The 24,635-nt window shown below is 42.8% G+C and overlaps 1 protein-coding gene across 9 annotated transcripts in view; it reads left to right on the plus strand.

The window, feature by feature from the left end:
* Positions 1-24,635, plus strand: part of ACC (acetyl-CoA carboxylase) — a 108,298-nt gene that overhangs the window by 77,203 nt on the left and 6,460 nt on the right. For 6 of the 9 annotated variants that reach the window (XM_088258644.1, XM_088258645.1, XM_088258648.1 and 3 more), the window contains 22 exons: positions 234-586; positions 963-1,132; positions 1,470-1,579; positions 4,219-4,347; positions 4,873-5,055; positions 6,435-6,574; positions 7,616-7,811; positions 8,465-8,572; positions 11,762-11,934; positions 12,507-12,687; positions 13,462-13,577; positions 13,850-13,970; positions 14,989-15,192; positions 16,088-16,189; positions 16,982-17,185; positions 18,797-18,967; positions 19,879-20,098; positions 20,654-20,792; positions 22,842-23,055; positions 23,577-23,781; positions 24,075-24,202; positions 24,319-24,433. In XM_088258644.1, the coding sequence (XP_088114770.1) occupies positions 234-586; positions 963-1,132; positions 1,470-1,579; positions 4,219-4,347; positions 4,873-5,055; positions 6,435-6,574; positions 7,616-7,811; positions 8,465-8,572; positions 11,762-11,934; positions 12,507-12,687; positions 13,462-13,577; positions 13,850-13,970; positions 14,989-15,192; positions 16,088-16,189; positions 16,982-17,185; positions 18,797-18,967; positions 19,879-20,098; positions 20,654-20,792; positions 22,842-23,055; positions 23,577-23,781; positions 24,075-24,202; positions 24,319-24,433 (3,682 nt within the window). The remainder of the gene's footprint in view (positions 1-233; positions 587-962; positions 1,133-1,469; positions 1,580-4,218; positions 4,348-4,872; positions 5,056-6,434; positions 6,575-7,615; positions 7,812-8,464; positions 8,573-11,761; positions 11,935-12,506; positions 12,688-13,461; positions 13,578-13,849; positions 13,971-14,988; positions 15,193-16,087; positions 16,190-16,981; positions 17,186-18,796; positions 18,968-19,878; positions 20,099-20,653; positions 20,793-22,841; positions 23,056-23,576; positions 23,782-24,074; positions 24,203-24,318; positions 24,434-24,635) is intronic. The other 3 variants (XM_088258643.1, XM_088258641.1, XM_088258647.1) reach the window with 1 other exon arrangement.

A 24,635-nucleotide genomic window follows, 5' to 3' on the forward strand; every position in this document is an offset into this window, starting at 1 on the left:
GGCTTTTTCTTCATCCATATATGGGTCTTGTCTTGTGGAATTAGAGTCTCGTTAGCCAGTCCACCGCCTCCTGAATATCCTGAAGGTCACCCTTTGAGCCAGCAATCCCGCACTATGTAGACACAGCTGAGGTTAGCTGAGCAGCTAATAAGACTATTAGCTGCTCAGCTCCACACTTCAGGGTTGTTTCTTTGAGCACGTTTGAAGTGAGTTTTGATGCGTTTGGTCCCCAGGTGTACAAAGGGCAGTTCTCTGAGATGGAGCTGTCGAGCCCGTTAGCGCCCGAGAAGCTGAACCACACGCACAACAAGCACCGCGGCGTGCTGGACAACACGCTGGGCGGCTACTGCCTGCCGGAGCCGTACCACGCGGCGCGCCTGCGCGAGGTCATGGAGCGCTTCATGCACAGCCTGCGCGACCCCTCGCTGCCGCTGCTGGAGCTGCAGGAGGTCATCGCCTCCATCTCCGGCCGCATCCCGCTCTCCGTGGAGAAGAAGATCCGCAAGCTCATGACGCAGTACGAGCGCAACATCACCAGCGTGCTGGCGCAGTTCCCCAGCCAGCAGATCGCCAGCGTCATCGACAGGTGGGTGGTCTCTCCTCCCAGCCTCCTCCTAGCTTCCTCCTCCGCATGTGTGCCTGGTAGCCAGGAAGCATCTAGGCTTCCTGACAGACCTTCTCTTGCGAAGCAATTTAAAAAAAAAACTATTTTGCGAAATTTATTGAAAATGTGAAATAAAATTGTATCCTGATTTTACTGTGAATTTACATTTAAAAGCTTTCAATATCCCTGTCACTGCCAAACAAAATAAATACAGATTTGTAAATCCACCACCAAATTTTCTAGAAGTACCTCGGTGTAGGCAGTGAAAGGGATTAGTATTTAGTTAGTTAAAGATATAGAGCTATATGATTCCTGTGAGTCTGGCGAGCAGAATAATGAGGCCTCGTTCTGTTGGCAGCCACGCGGCCACGCTGCAGAAGCGCGCGGACCGCGACGTCTTCTTCATGACCACGCAGGGCATCGTGGTGCTCGTGCAGCGCTACCGGAACGGCATCCGCGGCCGCATGAAGGCCGCCGTGCACGAGCTGCTCAAGCAGTACTTCGCCGTCGAGAGCCAGTTCCAGCTTGGTAAGTGTGCCACTCACTGTCTCACAAGTCTGCCAACTCACTGTCCCGCGAGTCTGCCAACTCACTGTTTCGGTGCAGAGAGCCAATCCGGGGCAGAATACTGAGTGCACGAGCTGCTCAAACAGTATTTTGCCGTCGAGAGCCAGTTCCAGCTTGGTAAGTCTACCAACTCACTGTCTCTGTGCAGAGCTAATCCAGGGCAGAATGCCTATTGTAATGCCTGTTGTAAGGAAACTAAAGATACAAGCTGTGCGGAAACAGAAACAAGTGTTGCCAACCTCAGGCTGATCCGCAAACGTCGCAGTCCGGCAACATCACCAATTTGTGTGTGTTTCAGGGCACTACGACAAGTGTGTGACCGCCCTGCGGGACAAGCACAAGGACGACATGATCACGGTCACAAACACCATCTTCTCTCACAGCCAAGTCTCCAAGAAGAACCTCCTGGTAAGTTTACTTAACCTCATCCAAACACATGATCCAAAAGATCCCAGTTCATATTTGTATGGAAATCATATTACGCAGGTCGCCATCTGAGTCACAGATTTAACGTCCTAACCAGCGCGCCGCCAATCGCCAACTGACAGCGGCCATCCGATAAGCGAGAGTCCTTATATCGAATCAATCTAAAGCGGAGTAGTCTAATTGTCTCTCTCTCCTTGTGGTAATACCGTATTTATTAAAGTGAAAGAAATAACATGTCGTTAGCAGACAACAAAATTAACGCGCTGATATATAAGTACGTAGATCTCGCAGTACTAATTATACGACCCTAATTAGTATACTTATATTATACATTGTTTGCAGGAAACGCTGATAAGCGTCTTTTCCATACTATTGGTAGAGAGCGGGAGACGCCTACAAACATTGTACAGATGGGAATTAGGTATTGAGGGTCGGGCGGCAGACTGCCAGAGTATAATTAGGGTCCTTTTCCATACTGTCGGTAGAGAGCGGGAGACGCTTGCGAGCGTTCTATTTGCTTACTTTAGGTAGAGCGCGAGAGACGGCTGCAAACATTGTACAGATGGGAATTGGGTGTTGCGGCTACTTGTGATTAGTATACTGAGGGTCGGGCGGCAGACTGCCAGAGTATAATTAGGGTCCTTTTCCATACTGTCGGTAGAGAGCGGGAGACGCTTGCGAGCGTTCTATTTGCTTACTTTAGGTAGAGCGCGAGAGACGCCTGCAAACATTGTACAGATGGGAATTGGGTGTTGCGGCTACTTGTGATTAGTATACTGAGGGTCGGGCGGCAGACTGCCAGAGTATAATTAGGGTCCTTTTCCATACTGTCGGTAGAGAGCGGGAGACGCTTGCGAGCGTTCTATTTGCTTACTTTAGGTAGAGCGCGAGAGACGGCTGCAAACATTGTACAGATGGGAATTGGGTGTTGCGGCTACTTGTGATTAGTATACTGAGGGTCGGGCGGCAGACTGCCAGAGTATAATTAGGGTCCTTTTCCATACTGTCGGTAGAGAGCGGGAGACGCTTGCGAGCGTTCTATTTGCTTACTTTAGGTAGAGCGCGAGAGACGCCTGCAAACATTGTACAGATGGGAATTGGGTGTTGCGGCTACTTGTGATTAGTATACTGAGGGTCGGGCGGCAGACTGCCAGAGTATAATTAGGGTCCTTTTCCATACTGTCGGTAGAGAGCGGGAGACGCTTGCGAGCGTTCTATTTGCTTACTTTAGGTAGAGCGCGAGAGACGCCTGCAAACATTGTACAGATGGGAATTGGGTGTTGCGGCTACTTGTGATTAGTATACTGAGGGTCGGGCGGCAGACTGCCAGAGTATAATTAGGGTCCTTTTCCATACTGTCGGTAGAGAGCGGGAGACGCTTGCGAGCGTTCTATTTGCTTACTTTAGGTAGAGCGCGAGAGACGCCTGCAAACATTGTACAGATGGGAATTGGGTGTTGCGGCTACTTGTGATTAGTATACTGAGGGTCGGGCGGCAGACTGCCAGAGTATAATTAGGGTCCTTTTCCATACTGTCGGTAGAGAGCGGGAGACGCTTGCGAGCGTTCTATTTGCTTACTTTAGGTAGAGCGCGAGAGACGGCTGCAAACATTGTACAGATGGGAATTGGGTGTTGCGGCTACTTGTGATTAGTATACTGAGGGTCGGGCGGCAGACTGCCAGAGTATAATTAGGGTCCTTTTCCATACTGTCGGTAGAGAGCGGGAGACGCTTGCGAGCGTTCTATTTGCTTACTTTAGGTAGAGCGCGAGAGACGCCTGCAAACATTGTACAGATGGGAATTGGGTGTTGCGGCTACTTGTGATTAGTATACTGAGGGTCGGGCGGCAGACTGCCAGAGTATAATTAGGGTCCTTTTCCATACTGTCGGTAGAGAGCGGGAGACGCTTGCGAGCGTTCTATTTGCTTACTTTAGGTAGAGCGCGAGAGACGCCTGCAAACATTGTACAGATGGGAATTGGGTGTTGCGGCTACTTGTGATTAGTATACTGAGGGTCGGGCGGCAGACTGCCAGAGTATAATTAGGGTCCTTTTCCATACTGTCGGTAGAGAGCGGGAGACGCTTGCGAGCGTTCTATTTGCTTACTTTAGGTAGAGCGCGAGAGACGCCTGCAAACATTGTACAGATGGGAATTGGGTGTTGCGGCTACTTGTGATTAGTATACTGAGGGTCGGGCGGCAGACTGCCAGAGTATAATTAGGGTCCTTTTCCATACTGTCGGTAGAGAGCGGGAGACGCTTGCGAGCGTTCTATTTGCTTACTTTAGGTAGAGCGCGAGAGACGCCTGCAAACATTGTACAGATGGGAATTGGGTGTTGCGGCTACTTGTGATTAGTATACTGAGGGTCGGGCGGCAGACTGCCAGAGTATAATTAGGGTCCTTTTCCATACTGTCGGTAGAGAGCGGGAGACGCTTGCGAGCGTTCTATTTGCTTACTTTAGGTAGAGCGCGAGAGACGCCTGCAAACATTGTACAGATGGGAATTGGGTGTTGCGGCTACTTGTGATTAGTATACTGAGGGTCGGGCGGCAGACTGCCAGAGTATAATTAGGGGCGGGGTTCATGAACAATGTGTTGATGAGTTGTGTCTGTTATCCAGGTGACCCTGCTGATTGATCACCTGTGGGCTAACGAGCCCGGATTGACCGATGAGCTGGCGACCACGCTGAGCGAGCTCACCTCGCTCAACCGCGCAGAGCATTCCCGTGTCGCATTGCGGGCCAGACAGGTAACGCTATACTTCACTTTGTTCACTCATTTCAACAACGTCATATATCAAAAAACTTGATTTTTTAGAAGATCGTTTTTAAAGTTCAAGAATATAATAAAGTGTATTAAAAATAAATATCAAGCCACTTATTGAACTTTTTATTGTGCAACAGATCTTTTTAGGTAAAACCTGGAGGTTTTTTCTCCATTTGAAAAATAATTAGTATATTTAAAAAAATAATTTAACAAACCTTTTCTTCAAAATGCAAAAACTTCACTTTCTGCCCTGTAGCTGGTATATATTAAGTTAAAAATATGCCGCTTTCGCTGGGATATAATATGTTTTCTGGGCATCCCGGAAATATGCACAACATAAAAATTAACGATTTTTGATATATGACGTTGCATTCCCGCTTCATCTGTAGCAGCCATCACAGTATTCACAAATGAGTACTGATTTTGATAGAATTAGAATTTAACAATTTATGTTGCCATTATGTTAAATTTTTGAACCCCCCAATATATATATTTGTCCCGCGAGCAGGTGCTGATCGCCGCGCACCAGCCGGCCTACGAGCTGCGCCACAACCAGATGGAGTCCATCTTCCTCTCGGCCGTGGACATGTACGGCCACGACTTCCACCCGGAGAACCTGCAGAAGCTCATCCTCTCCGAGACCTCCATCTTCGACATCCTGCACGACTTCTTCTACCACACCAACAAGGCGGTCCGTATAACCCTCTCGCTAAATATATATCTCCAGCCGATGACAAGTTTGTAGGTTACCGTAGAACGGGGCTACTTGAATGTGCTACTTTGATGTGTTACTTGAGACCAGTACAAAAAAAGATTTAATTCTGTATTTGTTCTACAATAATGAACGTATCGACACGGTTCATTGTTTCCCTGACAGGTGACACTTATTGTCACGATACTTCGATCAATACCACAATCTAAGTATTTTTTTTGTACTGGGCTCAAGTAACACATCAAAGTTCAAGTAGCCCAGTTCTACGGCACCTTTTACGTTTAGGTTTGTAGGTGACCTTATACAAAATTGACTGACAAGTAATTCAATTCAATTTAATTTATTTATTCATAATTAACAAACACATTATAAACTAAAATTTAAGGCGTATACGTTAGCAAAAATCTAAAATAAGCGAGAATCCTATTGCTAAAGATGCAGAAGAATCCCGTTTCGGAATACCCCTCCAGACACACGCAACAGACAAATATCTCTTCCTACAGGCATAACCATCGGCAGGTTGGTCCTGTGTATAGGAATGGGAAACAATCTATGCAGACGCTGTCTTAGCTAACTATCGGGAACATACAGACCAATGCTCCGGTAAATTCCCTCTTCTAGTGGAACAGAAGGTCAGTCCGCCTTCTCCTGAGGAGTGCAACGTGGTTTCCTCCCAGCAATGAGCAAATGCTGACAAGTTCCTGATTGGCACACACATCAGTTTATCCTTCCTGCAATAATTCAATTCAAACCCTTATCCGCACCCCAATGGTGCATAGGGCACTGCATTATAAAACACAGTGTTATCTTGATCGTTAACACATGAAGGAAAGGTGATCAGCCCTCCGCTTCAGGTAATATTGAATAAATATTAGAGTGGAAAAATCACTTATATTTATTTGACCCTCCCTGGAAATCAAACCCGGGACGTCCAGAACGGTAACCGAGTGTGCTGACCATTACACTACGGAGGCGGACAATTCCTGCAATAATAGTGCATATATATGTTTTAATTTGCTGTAAATATCTCATTTTTTTAAAATTAATACTTAAAATATGAAATTGGTATATGGTACCAATGCCCTTCACTAGTTTTATCATGTATGATACTACTTCTCGTGAGAGTTCCTTATCTTATCAAAAGGCCTTCCGTCCCACTAGAAGAGGGTTCGGCATTTTGTGTCCTAGCTTGGTTTATGGTAGCAATGTCCTTCGCTAGTTTTATCATGTATGATACCACCTATCATGAGAGATCCTTATGAACTAACACCCAGGCTCCTGCATTGAGTGAGGATTCCCATCCACTGTTGGTAATATCAGATTCCGCGTGTGAAGTGACGTTGGGGTGATGTTCGCAGGTGTGCAACGCCGCCTTGGAGGTGTACGTGAGGCGGGCTTACATATCTTACGACCTGACCTGCCTGCAGCACCTGGAGCTCAGCGGGGAGAAGAGCGTGGTCCACTTCCAGTTCCTGCTGCCGACTTCACACCCCAACAGGTACCAAGTGCTCACATTCAGGGCATTTTAGATGTTTTACAAGCTCTTACCTAAGTATTTCCATGCAAATATGAACTGGGGTTTTTTGGTACCCCCTTTCAGATCACATGTAATTTTAATCTTCTTCTTCTTATTTATGAGCCTCTTCCTCTTCTTTCCATTTCCTCCGGTCGGTTGCTGCTTGCAGCCAGTTTCTACCCTCCATAGCGATGTCGTTGGACCATCTCTTTTGGGGTCTTCTGATACCTCTTTTGTTCTTCCAGGGTCCACCTTGTGGGGTCCTGTCTTGCAATATGTCCTGCCCACTGCCATTTATGTTTTGCATCGCGATCCATGATGTTTTCTACTTTGTTTTTTTTCCTGGTATATTCATTTTTAATTTTATCCCTCAGGCTAAAATCAAGCATGGACCTTTCCATGGATCGCTGTGTGCACTTGAACTTCTCTGCATTTCTCTTTGTCAGAGCCATAGTCTCACTTAAACCAGCCTATGATGGTCGTAAGCCCCGTAAATGCCCAGACTTCCATATTTTTCTTTATCTATGTCGAGATGTCAAAAAAATAAAAAATAATAAACCCTTATCCGCACCCCAATGGTGCATAGGGCACTGTGTTATATTAACGCAGTGTTATCTTGATTGTTTACACATGAAGGAAAGGTGATCAGCCCTCCGCTTCAGGTACCAGTCCAGGGTAATATTGAATAAATATTACAGTGAAAAAATCACTTATATTTATTTTACCCCCCTTGGGAATCGAACCCGGGACCTCCAGAACGGTAGCCGAGCGTGCTGACCATTACACTACGGAGGCGGACAAAAAATAATATAAACAAAATAAAGAGTTCACGGATTCGCGGAAGCCTGGCTGTAACAGGCATCAATAGTAAGGTAGGGGAAAGTCAATTGAGATGGTATGGGCGCATAGGACGCAGAGAACCTGATCATATTGTGAACCAGGCAATCGCCGTGGATCTTCCTGGAAGACCAGAGGAAGCCTGGGTGTAATTGTGTTCTGCATCATCCCTGTGTCTGGTTGCAGGATCCCTCCCAACCAGTCGGAGGTCTGCCTGACGCTGGGCGGCGAGGAGCCGTCCTCGCAGTGCCTGGAGGCCCGCAGCCCCCTGCGCACGGGCTGCATGGCCGCCTTCTCCTCCTTCCGCGAGTTCCAGGAGTACGCCGACGAGATCCTCGACCTGCTGGAGGACTTCGCCAGCCCGGCCTTCATCAGCAACAAGGTGAGCCCTCCAGTCCACTCCATTCCCCTCAATGTCAAAATGAATATGAGCAATCTTTATTTATTGTTTCGGCATTAACTTTGTGGAATGACATGATTATTTTATTAAAATTAAACACTTGAATATACCATTTTATCGAGTTTTATTTATATTTACGACTAGTTTCCATGATGTGATTTGCAAATTCCGAAAAATAATTACTTGTAAGTCCACGGCGATGTTCTCTTATTCTAATTCTTAGGCACCTCACCAAAGCTCAAAGCAAGAAACTAGCAAGTTTTGAAAATAGGTGCCTGAGGCGAACACTGGGTATAAAGTGGTATGACTTGGTCAGGAATGACGAGGTGAGGAGAAGAACTCAACAGCCCCTCATACTGGAAGTCCTGAAGAGGAGAAGGTGGACATGGTTGGGACAAGTCCTTAGAATGCCACCTGAGAGCATCAACCCCTCGCGTCTCTTCTTCCAACCCCGAGGATTAAAAGACCGCTGACGACCATTCACCGACTATGCTCAGCGGAACTTCGAGACGCCGGACTGACCTGGGAGGATGTGACCATGGCAGAGTGACTTGGAGACGTCTCGTGTTGGCCACATGGAAAGAAGAAGATATATGTATTCCGGGCACTATAAGGTTTGAACGTTCTGTCCGCAGGATCTGCAAGCCCTGCAGGACGGAGTGTCGGAGAGCAGGGACAGCACCAGCATCAATGTGAGCATGGCGGAGTACGGCCGCCAGAACACCATAGAGAATGACTCTTCGGTAAGTTACGGCGCTCTCGATGCCATTCCTCTCTCCTTCTAACAAATTTTTTCTTGTTTATGAAAAATTCTTTTGCATTTCATAATATATTATAATTACAAATACATACAAATATCATAGTCGTACAGTAGAAAGTGACCAACTAACAAGACGTAAAATGTTCAGGAGGGCCATTTAAGACACTTTTGCTTGGCAAGAAAATAAACACCAATGCAGTTAGTCATTTTTAACAAGTCAATATATTTACAACATTTTGAGTGTGTCCAAATACTTGTTCACAAAATCTGGATTATCTCCAATTACAGGAGTTATTTTCATATTATTTTTTGACATCTCATCAAAGATGAAGAAGAATATGGAAGTCTGGGCATTTACGGGGCTTACGACCGTCATAGGCTGGTTTGAGTGATCACTTTACACACGTGTAACATTCACCAATTCTACCCATTATTGACAACCACACTACTCAAATTCTTGGAAGTTCTATATATATGAACCAATTTAGAAACCTTGTTCATGAATCACTAAAACTTCACTAGAGACATCTATTGGTGAGATGTATGACATCTATTGGATCTCACATACTAATATAAGAGTTTCTGCTTAAAAAAAGCTTCTTTACATCTCACCAATAGATGTCTCTAGTGAAGTTTTAGTGATTCATGAACAAGGTTTCTAAATTGGTTCATATATATAGAACTTCCAAGAATTTGAGTAGTGTGGTTGTCAATAATGGGTAGAATTGGTGAATGTTACACGTGTGTAAAGTGATCACTCAAACCAGCCTATGACGGTCGTAAGCCCCGTAAATGCCCAGACTTCCATATTCTTCTTCATCTTTGATGAGATGTCAAAAAATAATATAAGTCAATATATTATACTTCCAAGTTTAAAATCCTTTGGGATTTTCTCAAGGCAATATTTAGCTAGTAAGATATCAAATAGTCAATGATAACGTTTTTGTAAGAAATGCACTTGGTCACTTTCTCCTGTATGACTACGATATATTGACGGCCCCTACGTAAAGTACTCTATCTGCAAATCTGTTACTTTACAGGAGAGAGCTTAGAAGATTTTTTCAACGTATTTTTTCAGGAGGGCCATTTAAGTCACTTTTGCTTGGCAACAAAATAAACATCAATGCAGTTAGTCATTTTTAACAAGTCAATATACAGGTCAAATCTCGGTATTACGAACTTCACGGGACCAAAAAAATATTTCGCCATAATGAAAATTCGTTACACTGGATGTATAGGACACATTTTAAATTTATTTTACCGCTATATTATACCCACTCTTTTAAGAAAATTAAAATTAGTTATTACTGTTACACTATACCCGATCTTCCGGCCAGTGATCAATAGAATATAGGTACCTACATACTACAGCACAACAGTTGAGATGGTTTGGACATGTGGAACGAATGAGTGACGAAAGAACGGTAAAACAAATTTATGAGGCGAATGTTAGTGGGAAAAGAAGCAGAGGAAGACCGAGAAAAACATGACACGATCAGGTATGCCAAATACTTGAAAGTGGTCAGGTTGGGAGTCGTAACAATCGGCGGGTGTGTATGAGGAGATGCATGAACGTGGAAGAGGCGAAGAATGTTTGCAAGGACAGAGTGGTGTGGCGCTCTATTCTCTCCGCCTACCCCTGCGGGGAAGCGGCGTGATGGTTAGCTAGTTAGTTAGTTAAAATTAGATTAAAAGTGCTTAATATAAACTACAAATATTTGATTTTAACAAAAAACAAAATAATCAAAGAGAGAAAAATGAAAAATGTTAGCAAATATATACTATATGAGTTATACGTTTAAAAGAAGAAGGTACTTGGATCTGTTTTTTTTTTAATAAATAGTTTAAGCAATATTTTAAATGGAAACAGTGTAATGGTCTCCGCCTCCGTAGTGTAATGGTCAGCACGCTCGGCTACCGTTCTGGAGATCCCGGGTTCGATCCCCAGGGGGGGTCAAATAAATATAAGTGATTTTTTCACTGTAATATTTATTCAATATTGCCCTGGACTGGTACCTGAAGCGGAGGGCTGAGCACCTTTCCTTCATGTGTAAACGATCAAGATAACTCTGCGTTTATATGACGCAGTGCCCTATGCACCATTGGGGTGCGGATAAGGGTTTTATTATCTTATTATTAACGTATAGTCTTTGTGGAATGAATTAAACAGGGCTGGAGCTATGAAAAATGTGTGTAAGGTGCAAATTAAATTTGCTTTGAACACTGTTTGAATATTTTTCAAATTTGGTTTGCGATCCGTGAAAGCACATGTCGTTCGCTCCTTTCAACAACGTCATATATCAAAAATCGTCAATTTTCAGTTGTGCACGTTTTCCGTTGTCGCTTTTATTTTTCAAAACCAGACGGTAAAATTCCGTGTAGTGCACAAGCGGATATGAACTAACAAGTTAATAACATGCGCAGATATATAATATATCGCTCACTCCTTTCAAGAACGTCATAAATCAAATATCGTCAATTTTCAGTTGTGCACGTTTTCCGAATGCCCAGAAAATGTACTATATCCAAGCAAAAGCGGCATATTTTTAACTTAATATTTACCCGCTACAGGGCAGAAAGTGTTGTTTTTGCATTTCGAAAAAAATGTATTGTTTAATAATTTTTTAAATGTACTAAATATTTTTCGAATGGAGACAAAACATTCAGGTTTTACCGTAAAAGATCCGTTGCACAGTAAAAAGTTCAATAAGTGGCTTGATATTTATTTTTAATACATTTTATTATATTTCATAACTTTAAAAACAATATCCTGAAAAATCTAGTTTTTTTATTTATGACGTTGTTGAAAGGAGTGAGCGATATACCTATACAATTCTATGTTGTTAAGTACTTATATAAGGACCGTATTTATTTAAATAACTATGTTTTTCTGAGTAAACGGCAGTTCAAACGCCACACGGTGTATATATATTGGTGGGTTTTCAATAAGTGGCTTGATATTTATTTTTAATACATTTTATTATATTTTATAACTTTAAAACGATCTGAAAATCTAGTTTTTTGATGTATGACGTTGTTGAAAGGAGTGAGTGATATATACGGCTCTCTGGTTCCTTTGTTATCCGGTTACCATGACAATTAGGTTAGGTTAGGTCAGGCTAGGTTAGGTAAGGTCAGGCTAGGCTAGAGGTGATTACTCACGCGGATGGAGGTGGATGTGTTCCAGCCCAAGGACCCCATCCACATCCTGTGCGTGGCGGTGCGCGACCAGGGCGACATGGACGACGGGGAGATGAGCGCGCTGTTCGGGGACTTCTGCCTGCTGCACCGGGAGGAGCTCTTCCAGAGGGGCATCCGCCGGATCACCTTCGCGGCGCTCAAGAAGTGAGTGCTGTTGTCTGTTTTCTTCCTCCCACACTCGCCATAACACATCATTCTAGCAAAATAAATGATGTCAGAGCGGTTTTTTAGTACGAATATACCTTACGTCACTCATGTGCATTTTTTTTTCGTATCGTACATTTTTTCCCTATTCTCACGAAACATCTTTATAATGTGGCTGATAAGTGGTGATTGTTACAATTTATTTTCATTCAATGCGTAAATGTCTATCAATTCGTCCCAAGAAAGGACACTTTCCATTCCTCGCCATAACACATCATTCTTCAGTAGTTCCTTCTCTGTCCAAGCGGCCAGACTATGGAATGAATTACCTCTCCGCGTAAACAAATGCACCTTCTCTAATAACTTTTAAGAAACGTCTGAGACATTACTATCTATCATTAGAATCCTAACTGTCCATCAAACCTCCTCCCTCTACCTCCTTCCCTAAACTTTTCAGTTTTTTTTTGCTCGTCATGCAAGTATACTCATGAGAGGTTCCAATGTATATGTTTTATGTAATATTTGATGTAAATAAGTGAGTAATGAATAATGAGTAATGAACATGTGCGCAGGCGGCAGTTCCCCAAGTTCTTCACGTACCGCTCGCGGGACCTGTACTCCGAGGACCGCATCTACCGGCACCTGGAGCCGGCCTGCGCCTTCCAGCTGGAGCTCGGCCGCATGCGCACCTACGACCTGGAGGCGCTGCCCACCTCCAACCAGAAGATGCACCTCTACCTCGGCCGGGCCAAGGTACTGTCACACTTCCCTCTAGCTACTGCGCGCCACCACAGTGGAGGCCTCCCCCTTCCAGCTGGAGCTCGGCCGCATGTGCATGTTGTCTTGCTTTTAGTTTACTTCACTCCGACTACTGAGCTGTGTGGAAACGGGGCATCGATTGGGAACTGCATTCTTCATTTTTGAGATGTCCCAAAATTATCATGGCTTGTTTACTTCACTCCAACTACTGCACGCCATCACTGTGTGGACACAATACTTATGAATAGCATCCTTCATTTTTGACTTCTTCATTGTGTACTTCACTCCGACTCAGGGCGCTACCGCTGTGTGGAAGCGAGACAGCAATTATGAACTGTATCCTTCATTGTACCAAGATAACCACGTACGGACATTCCTCCCGACAATAAGTCAAATGTCCCAAAAATATTATGGCTTATTTACTTCACTCTAACTACTGGGCGCCACTTCTGTGTGGAACAAACACAGTAGATAATTAGGTCGTAAGAACTACATTCTTCATTTTTGACAAAAAAGTTAGCAAACATGTACTTTATGAGTTATTCATTCAAAAGAAGAAGGTATTTAGATCTGTTTCCAACTGATCTGTGATCTGTGATGATCATGGTGTGATGTGGTTCTCTGTGTGCCGCAGGTGGCCTAGTACTTTGATCTGCGATCTGTGATCCGTGATCTGTGATCCGTGATCTGTGATCTGTGATCTGTGATCTGTGATCAGTGATCTGTGATCTGTGATCATCATGTGATGTGGTTCTCTGTATGCCGCAGGTGGCCAAGGGCCAGGAGGTGACGGACTACCGGTTCTTCATCCGCTCCATCATCCGCCACTCGGACCTTATCACCAAGGAAGCATCCTTCGAATATCTGCACAACGAGGGAGAAAGGTTAGTCCTCAAATTTGAATTTAATTTAAGTTTTTATTTTTTTTATTTAATATGGTTACAAAGGTTATCTTTATAATTTTAATTAATTTTTTTAACATTTCTACTTACAATCCCAAAATTAAAAATGCATTTCTCTTCAATAAAGAGACTGAGCTCTTGTGCTCGGAGAAGGACTTGGATATGTATGTATACCTGTGTTGTCTACATTAAAATACAATTTCGAAGTGTCTCTGGTTGAGCCAGTAGCTTGAAGTGTCTCCGATTGTTTCCAGGGTCCTTCTGGAAGCCATGGACGAGCTGGAGGTGGCCTTCTCCCATCCTCAGTCCAAACGGACGGACTGCAACCACATTTTCCTCAACTTTGGACCCACCGTCATCATGGACCCGAGCAAGGTATCGTTTCCGGATCTTTCAAGATCAAATCGTAGATCATTCTAGATCAGGGGACGGCAACGTGTGGCTCTTTAACCGGTTTGCTGCTACGAGCGCATTGACGCGCCCTCCAATTCCATGCTTGACAGGCCGGACATACAAAATGAGCTTCCTCTTAGCTTGTAGCAAGCCAATATCAAACAGACAGGCTAGCATAGTTGGGTAGGCGCCCGACTGCGAAACTGGCGCTGCGGGTTCGATTCCCGCCAATTGCAAAATAAATTCAAGAAAGATTTATTTTCAATTGTTCTGGGTGTTAGTGATGTATTTTTTACTTTTACCTACCCTATCCTTACTATCTTACCTGCAGACAAGCATCTAAAATAGAAGCTTTGCGAGTTATTCCTTAAAATAAAAATAAAATCAAATTGTAATATTTTTGAATTAAAATATATAGAGACATCTTTTAGAAAGATCAAAAAATACTAAAATATTATAAATTACCGATATTATTAAAGTTACTGTCATCTTTATAAAAGTTTTCACTGACAGTCAATATGTTTTCTGATACAGGGTTATCAATTAGAATGACTTTACATTTTCGTGCAACATAAACCTTTATTTTCAACATTTTGAGTATGTCCAAATACTTGGTCACAAATCTGGATTATCTCCAATCATATATAAAATAGTTTCTGCGCAATAAAAAGCTTCTTTTCATCTCACCAATAGATGTCTCTAGTGAAGTTATATTGATTCAAGAACAGTGTTTCAAAATTGGTTCATGTATATAGAACTTCCAAGAATTTGAGTAGTGTGGTTATCAATAATGGTTAGAATCGGTGAATGTTACACGTGTGTAAAGTGATGACCATTATTCCTAATCATGAGCTGACTTTAACCAACTGTTTATCATTCTCTTCACCTCTTTGTGTGAAAAATGCGCCATCTCTGTGCAGTTTCGGGAAACGCCCGAAACATTAGTACCCATCTTTGATTTCCTCTACTCCTCATTGATCTCACTGGTCGAACTCCTCAGATCGAGGAGTCGGTGACGAGCATGGTGATGCGCTACGGGCCGCGGCTGTGGAAGCTGCGCGTGCTGCAGGCGGAGCTGCGCATGACCATCCGCCTGGCGCCCGGCGCGCCCACGCAGAACGTGCGCCTCTGCCTCGCCAACGACTCGGGCTACTTCCTCGACATCTGCATGTACACCGAGGTCACGGAGCCCGCCTCCGGAGAGGTAACGCCGACAATACTATCATCTCCATGAGCCCTCTGACCTCCACTGCTGGATAATAGGCCTCTTCCCCTTCTTCCCATTTCCTCCGGTCGGTTGCTGCTTGCAGCCAGTTTCTACCCACCACAGCGACTATGTCGTCGGACCATCTCGGCTGTCCAAATTTAAAACACAGTAAGGAACATTTTTTTGTAGTAGTTTTTTTTTGCATTTTTGGACTAAGTAGAGTCTACTTAGTCCATAAATGCAAAAAAAAACCTACTACAAAAAAATGTCCCTTACTGTGTTTTAAATTTGGACAGCCGATCTCTTTTGGTCTAATTCCCTTGATTAATTATAAATGAAGTAAAAAATTATGATTATTTAGATTTATTTGCTGAAAACATTAAAAAACCATCTGGCAACGCTCACGGAACAAGCATAGGTCCACTCTTGTCGGAAGCTCAAGAGTTACTGCCGATAACCCGCTAGCTAGCCAGAGAACATTGAGCTTTGAGCTCCTCACGCTTGTACAGTGCAAGTATGCAAGAGTGAGATGCGAATATAGTGTCGCGGTGCCCGCACACTCTTCACGCGCTGTTTATACGCAAATTTGTTTCCGATATTCACAAAATACATCCAATGTACCTGATAAATTCTAATTATTATTAGTATTATTTTTTAAATGAATGCGTAAATATGTTATGGAGGAATACCTAAAATCTTAGCCTTGTATTTATTATATTTATAGAGATATTGATGGTTATTAGAAGCAATGTGTACTAGGTACACAACACCGGGAAGGGAGGGCTAACTACTTTTTGGCAGTCTACAGTCTACAGTCTACAGTCACCCAGCTACAGTGTGACTATGAAGTGGTTTGGCCGTGTAATGCATGAACGTGGGTTGGTTGTTCCAGATACTGTTCCACGCGTACGGACCGCGGCAGGGGCCCATGCACGGGCTGCCCATATCCACACCGTACGTCACCAAGGACTACCTACAGCAGAAGAGATTCACCGTAAGTGCAATCCTTTCATATTGTACTATATTTTGATGAATTTTACCCACATACATAGTATGTACTTACTAAATTGCTATCCCGACCTACGAAATTAGGGATTATTATAATCAGTGATAGCAAAGGGCTGATGACCTTTCCTTCATGTGTTAACGATCAAGATAACACTGCGTTTATATGCAGTGCCCTATGCACCATTGGGGTGCGGATAAGGGTTTGAAGAAGAATAATCAGTGAATAAGTGCGATTTTTTTCTGTACTTTTCATTTAAGCCTTCATTATTTTATGTAAAAAAGTCAAGAAAATGTGATCTGAGTGAAACTGAGCGGTCTCAAATAATTTTATTTGATTCATAAGGTTCAAATAGCAACAAAAAAATTGTGTGCGTCCAAACAACAATTTCCTTCTTTAAAACCCGGCAACATAAATAGCCGAAATCGTAAAAAAATTAAATAAGATATTTAATTATTTTTTACGTTCATTCTAACACAGTTTCCAATTTTGTGTTTCACCCATAAAGCTATATGACCGAATTTATTGCGCCTTCAATACCACATTTCGAAAGCGTCAATTTTTCTCCTTTCTGCTGCTTTTATGCTCCATGTTTCAGCAGCATAGAGAAAAATGAAGTGAACCGAGCTCCTGACTATCTTCATCTTGGTGTTGTTACTCACACCCCGGTCTTTACATATTTCGTCTAGCTTAGACATGGCACTTTATGACACACTCTCCCAGTTTTGTACTTGCCTCACCGACCCGTGTGACTGATTGACTTGCGTGTGTGGCCACCAGGCGCAGCAGTCGGGCACGACGTACGTGTACGACGTGCCGGCCATGTTCCGGCAGATGGTGGAGCGGCTGTGGAGGCAGTACCACGCGGAGCGGCCGGGCGCGCGCCTGCCGCCCGCGCCCGAGCAGCTGGCCGCGGTGGTGGAGCTCGGCCTGGAGGCGGACGGCTCGCTGCAGGAGCAGAAGCGCCTACCTGGACAGAACCAGGTAACGGAGGAATAATTACAATCAATCTCGCTTGTATTTTACCAAAATATGCCAAGATTTTTCTCTCATTTTTTACCAAAGTTTTTAACCTCTTAACCGCGTTAACTTTGTTCCTGAGAGACGCCCGTACGCGGCGGTATTTCGCCGTTTTTTAAATGATTACTTTTATCATGTATTTAGTTAAGACACAATTTATTTTCCTAAACAAAAACATTCGATGGGATTCATTGTGCCTTTTTGGTACTCTATAATACACTTGTGTCACATTATTCTTGAAATATATAGTATGTAATATAAACAAATAAGATCGTAACATAAATAAATCAAAGCACGCAACGTGTGTCACTCTTACCTACTGGCGATGCGTAGCGTCGAGAGTGAGACAGATATAGGGCATGATTATGGCGGGGACTAATTATCGACCGCAAGAAAAATGAGGGATCTGTTCTTTTATTTATCCTTGTGATGTTACAAATTATTAGTCAGATATTTCAAGAGATTTTATCCAAAGTTCCACACCATGAAAAAATCCCTCTAAGTTAAACTGAGGTTTGAAACTTAAAACTTTGGAGCAAAGTAAAAACACATACGCCTATGTCAGCCGCGTATGGGGCATGTTTTGTAAAAACACATACGGTTATGCGAGTCGCATGGATCCGGTTAACAAAATATTTAGCCAAAATTTCGCACTTAGTCCTCTACTTATGTGATTAATTTGTTCCAAAGGTTTTTGTAAAAGTAGAAAAAAAAAATATAATAAATTTTTATATAAAGTACGCAACACAACATTTTGAGTGTGTATTATTATATATGAAAATAACTCCTGTAATTGGAGATGATCCAGATTTTGTGAACAAGTACATATTTGGACACACTCAAAATGTTGTGAATAAATTATCTGGTCAAATTACAAGCTTAAATAATAAAAATGAAAATGATATTTTCTGGCGTTTCTCATGTGTGTGATTATAATCCAAGATTCGGACCTCACATATCATAAAAGAGTTTCTGCTTAATAAAAAAGCTTCTTTTCATCTCACCAATAGATGTCTCTAGTGAAGTTCTAGTGATTCAAGAACAATGTTTCAAAATTGGTTCATATATATATATATATATATATATATATATATATATATATATATATATATATATATATATATATATATATATATATATATATATATATATATATATATATATATATATATATATATATATATATATGTATATATAGAGCTTCCAAGAATTTGAGTAGTGTAGTTGTCAATAATGGGTAGAATTGGTAAATGCTACACGTGTGTAAAGTGATCACTTAAACCAGCAAAAAAATTAAACAATACAAAGGTATTATGAAGAGAAGTCTTCAAAATGCAAAAACACCACTTTCTGCCCTGTAGTGGGTAAATATTAAGTTAAAAATATGCCACTTTTGCTGGGATATAGTACATTTTCAGGGCATTCCAAAAACTGAAAATTTGACGATTTTTGAAATATGACGTTGTTGAAAGGAGTGAGCGATATGTGACTAAGAAAGGAAGAAATCTAAATTATGACTTAGTATTTAATCACATGCTGTGGATAGTATAGGCTTATCACGGATGCTGTTTCCAGATCGGTATGGTGGCGTGGCTGCTGACGCTGTTCACCCCAGAGTACCCCGAGGGCCGGGAGCTGGTGCTCATCGCCAACGACCTGACGCACTTCATGGGCTCCTTCAGTCCTCGCGAGGACATGCTCTTCCTGAGGGCGTCGGAGCTCGCCAGGCAGAAGAAGATACCCAGGGTACACATACACCACTTTAAATAAATATTTATTATTTTTCATCTCACCAATAGATGTCTCTAGTGAAGTTCTAGTGATTCAAGAACAATCTTTCATAATTGGTTCATATATATATACAACTTACATACGTTACATGGAACAAAAAGGCCTGTGTAAACGCATCAAGTATTTTTCTATATCGTAGTCATACAGGAGAAAGTCATCAAGTGCATTTCTTTACAACATTTTGAGTGTGTCCAAATACTTGTTCACAAAAACAAAATGTTGTGAATAAATTATCTGGTCAAATTATAAGCTTAAATAATAAAAATGAAAATGGTATTTTCTGGCGTTTCTCAAGTGTGTGATTGTAATCCAGGATTCGGACCTCACATACTAATATAAGAGTTTCTGCTTAGTAAAAAGCTTCTTTACATCTCACCAATAGATGTCTCTAGTGAAGTTCTAGTGATTCAAGAACAAGGTTTCTAAATTGGTATATAGAACTTCCAAGAATTTGACTAGCGTGGCTGTCAATAATGGGTAGAATTGGTGAATGTTACACGTGTGTAAAGTGATCACTTAAACCAGCCTATGACGGTCGTCAGCCCCGTAAATGCTTCTACCAACTCTACTCATTATTGACAATCACACTACTCAAATTCTTGGAAGTTCTATATATATATGAACCAATTCAGAAACATTGTTCTTGAATCACTGGAACTTCACCAGAGACATCTATTGGTGAGATGAAAAGAAGCTTTTTATTCAGCAGAAACTCTTATATTATGTCCGAATCCTGGATTTTAATCGCATACATGAGTAAATGCCCAGACTTCCATATTCTTCTTCATCTTTGATGAGATGTCAAAAAATAATACAACTTAGTAGGTTCAAAAGATCAGATTGTTTGATTGGTCATTGCGCGGCAGGTGTACCTGTCGGTGAACAGCGGCGCTCGCATCGGGCTGGCCGAGGAGGTGAAGCAGCTGTTCCGCGTGGCCTGGGAGGACGCGGCGGCGCCGGACCGCGGCTTCCGCTACCTGTACCTCGCGCCCGAGGACTACGGCCGCCTGGCGCAGACCAACTCCGTGCGCGCCGTGCTCATCCACGACGAGGGGGAGGCGCGGTACCGCCTCACCGACATCATCGGTAAGAGGGCTTATTTATCGCTTCTTGTTTTTCATCTTCGCTTTGGGGTGTCTCCTTTAAATACCTAGGATCAATTATACATAGGGATACAATTGTAACAATTGTTTTGCCTAGTTATGGCATTTTTAAACAATGTTTCATTTGAAAATGCCATAACTAGGCGAAACAATTGTAACAATATTAATTTTTAAGTGTTTTTAATAAAATCTGTACCCGACGGATTCTCCAGTTCTTTGGACACGTTGCGCGTGGCAACGAGGATAGCCTGGAACGACTAGTTGTGATCGGTAGCCTGGAGGGAAAGAGAGGGAGAGGAAGATCCCCCATACGATGGACCGATCAAATTAAGACAGCAGCTGGCACCTCGGTGGTTGGAGCGCTACGTGCAGCGCAGTCAAGGGATAACTGGAGAAGAGTCATTGCTTCTGCAAGGGTCGCAACCCTCAGCAATGAGGAATAAGATGGAGAAGAAGAATAAAATACAACTTGTAGACTCAAAAAAAATTGTATTTGATTTAAAAATTGATTCATAAACTGTGTTTTTACTCGGTGTAGGGAAGGAGCCCGGATTGGGAGTGGAGAACCTCCGCTATGCGGGGATGATTGCCGGAGAGACGGCGCAAGCCTACGAGGAGATCGTCACCATCTCCATGGTCTCCTGCCGGGCCATAGGCATCGGCTCATACCTCGTCAGGTACCCCAGTTCATTTATGTTCATCATGATATTGTAAAAGAAAAACACTTGTATTTTACCACTTGAGTTTATGTTAAATTTCAATTCAATTTATTTATTTCAATTAAAATATACATTACAAACTATATAAAATTTAAATAGTATACATTAAAATAAAATATATGCAAGAACTATTGCTAAAGGTGTAGAAGAATCCCGCTTCGGAAAACTACTTCAGACACATGGAACAGATCAATATCCAATGAGATATTGTTCAACATAGCGGTAGCTCTTCCTACAGGCATAACCATCGGCAGGTTGGTCCTGTGTATAGGAATGTGAAACAATCTATGCCGACGCTGTCTTAGCTAACTATCGGGAACATACAGACCAATGTTCCGGATAATTTCACGATTATCGATCATAATAAAATAAACCCTTATCCGCACCCCAATGGTGCATAGAGCACTGCGTCATATAAACGCAGTGTTATCTTGATCGTTCACACATGAAGGAAAGGTGATCAGCCCTCCGCTTCAGGTACCAGTCCAGGGTAATATTGAATAAATATTAGAGTGAAAAAATCACTTATATTTATTTTACCCCCCTTGGGAATCGAACCCGGGACCTCCAGAACGGTAGCCGAGCGTGCTGACCATTACATTACGGAGGCGGACAGATCATACCCCGCAACAATGGATAAAAAAGCGTAATCAAATACACATTCCTTCTAGTCTCTAAACTATTGTAGCCGAGCATACCCTGGAGAAACTGGGTCGGGTAGAGCCGAGGATAATAGCCGTACTCTCTCATGTAGAGATACCTCAGGAACTTCTTTTGGACTTTCTCTACCATAAGAGAGTACTTAAGCTCGTGTGGCCCCCAAATCATGGAGCCACTCTCGAGTCTACTTCGCACTAAGGAGTTATGAAGAGTTCTCAGCACGCGGGTATTTTGGAAAACCCTGGCAGTACGCAGAACAAATCCTAGCATTTTCAATGCATTACTACTGACCGCCTCTATATGTTCGTAAAATGTCAGGGTGCTCACAAACCTAACGCCCAGATCCCCAACATATTATTATGACGACTAGTTTCAGAAGCTATGCTTCCATCTAAATATAAACAGGTTTATGGTTTCTGAAATTATCGATAAAATTAAGAAAGGTGTGTTGAGATGGTTTGGACATGTAGAACGAATGAGTGAGGTAAGAACGGTAAAACAAATTTATGAGGCGAATGTAATTGGAAAAAGGAGCAGAGGAAGACCGAGAAAAACTTCATCAAGTATGCCAAATACTTGAAAGTGGTCAGGTTAGAAGTCGAAACAATCGGCGGGTATGTATCAGGAGACGCATGAACGTGGATGAAGCGAAGAATGTTTGCAAGGACAGAGTGGTGTGGCGTTCTATTCTCACTGCATACCCCTGCGGTGAAGCGGCGTGATAGTTAGTAAGTTTTTTTTTTAGTTTCATAAACTATAGTTGTCATATAGTCGTCATAATATAATAAACTCAAGTGTTTTTCTTTTACAAGTTCATCATGTCTTACTACAAAGTGGATGCCGAAGAGAAGTGTGGAGTTGGCAGAAGAAGGATGAAAGTAGAATGAATGCAGATATCACTCACTCGTTTCAAGAACGTCATAAATCAAAAATTGTCAATTTTCAGTTGTGCATGTTTTCGGAAAGCCCAGAAAATGTGCTATATCCCAGTAAAAGCGGCATATTTTTAAACTTAATATTTACCCGCTACAGGGCAGAAAGTGTTGTTTTTGCATTTTGAAGAAAAGGTATTTTTTAAGTATTTTTTTAAATATACTAAATATTTTTCAAATGTAGAAAAAACCTACAGGTTTTACCTTAAAAGATCTGTTGCTCAGTAAAAAGTTCAATAAGTGGCTGGATCTTTATATTCAATACATTGTATTATATTCTTAAACTTAAAAAACGATCTCCTGAAAAATCATGTTTTTTGATTTATAATGTTGTTGAAAGGAGTGAGCGATATGTGTAACTTTCCACCATCGGAAGAGAAGGATGTTAGAATGACGCTGTGATCCCTGCCCCCAGGCTGGGCCAGCGCGTGATCCAGATAGAGAACTCCCACATCATCCTGACGGGCTACATGGCCCTGAACAAGCTGCTGGGGCGGGAGGTGTACGCCTCCAACAACCAGCTGGGCGGTGTGCAGATCATGCACCACAACGGGATCACCCACAAGACGGAGCCGGCCGACCTGGACGGGGTCTACACCATCCTCAAGTGGCTCAGCTACATGCCCAAGGTGAGGTCACCCCCACTCCTGACCTAACGCTTTTTTTTTTTGTTTTGCGTGGGAAGAGGAAAATCTTTTATAAGACGCCAGGTGACATCCGGGTCGCTAGACTGGCAGTGTGGGAATCTCCCTGCTGAGGGCCTACCCACTAAAAACCTCTCCCGTGCAAGCATCTGCCACACTCCGGAACCGCCGTTAGGCAATTCTTCAAGTACTTAAATTGGGGAAAAACAAAGTCGCTTTCCCCACAAATTCCTCACATAATTATCCCACGGAAAAGAAAATTTTTCATAAAAAATCTAGTACTTTTTTTTTTTTATTTAAAGTATTTATGCCCTAATTGGGTTTTCACATAAAATACACAGTAATGAAAAATACATTTGACAGGTTATAAATATAAGAAAGTACAGCCAAAATTATTAATTATTGTAAGTATTGGTGGAGAGTAAACAGAGTATGACAACTTTCTACTTTTTTTTAAATTTATGTAATATCCACATATTTGTTTGACCGTTGTTGCGATCGCCCAGGACAAGATGTCGCCCGTGCCAATGGTGGTGCCGAGCGACTCGCTGGAGCGCGACGTGGAGTTCACGCCCACGCGCGCGCCCTACGACCCGCGCTGGATGCTGCAGGGCCGCGAGCCCCCGGGCGGGGGCCCCTGGCAGGCCGGCTTCCTGGACCGTGGCTCCTTCAGCGAGATCATGCAGCCGTGGGCGCAGACCGTGGTCACCGGTACGCAACGCTCTTTAACTCCTTCTCATATTTAACCGGATCCACGCGGCTCACATATATGTTTTCACAAAACATGCCCCATACGCGACTGACATAAGCGTATGTGTTTTTACTTTGCTCCAAGTTTCCAACCTCAGTTCAACTTGGAGGGATTTTTCATGGTTTTGAACTTTGGATAAAATAATACGTCAATCCTTGGCCTTATGACATCTGTTGAAATATCTGACTGATAATTTGTAACATCACAAGGATAAATAAAAGTTTAAATTACTCATGTGTGTACTGTATTCCAGGCAGAGGCAGGCTCGGTGGTATCCCGGTAGGAGTGATCGCTGTGGAGACCAGAACGGTGGAAGTCACGCTGCCCGCCGATCCGGCTAACCCCGACTCTGAAGCCAAGACCATTTCGCAAGCGGGCCAGGTATATAAAATAATTAAAAAAAAACGCAATGGCATCTGTTGACCTGACATGGCACAAACAGAAGAAAAAGATCCACACGCAGCTAGTTTACTAATGCCGCTGTTGTCCTTGCACAGGTTTGGTATCCGGACTCCGCGTACAAGACGGCGCAGGCCATCAACGACTTCTCCCGGGAAGACCTGCCCATCATTATCTTCGCCAATTGGAGGGGCTTCAGTGGCGGCATGAAAGGTAAGTCCCCTAATTGCGCTTAAAGCGACAGTGAAATAACGCTTGTTTTTCGGGAAAAAATAGTTCAATTCTCTCGGCTAATTCGCGTCTATATTGAAAGCTGTCCCACTGCATTCCCAGACCTGATACAGAAGCATCTAGGCTTCCTGACAGACCTTCTCTATAATAATAAGCGAGGTACATTAAGAGCTGTCGCACCGCA

This window comes from Brachycentrus maculatus, unplaced genomic scaffold (genome assembly GCF_059751285.1).
Source record: "Brachycentrus maculatus isolate JH-2025_06_01 unplaced genomic scaffold, ASM5975128v1 h1tg000101l, whole genome shotgun sequence".
NCBI classification, from domain to species: domain Eukaryota; kingdom Metazoa; phylum Arthropoda; class Insecta; order Trichoptera; family Brachycentridae; genus Brachycentrus; species Brachycentrus maculatus.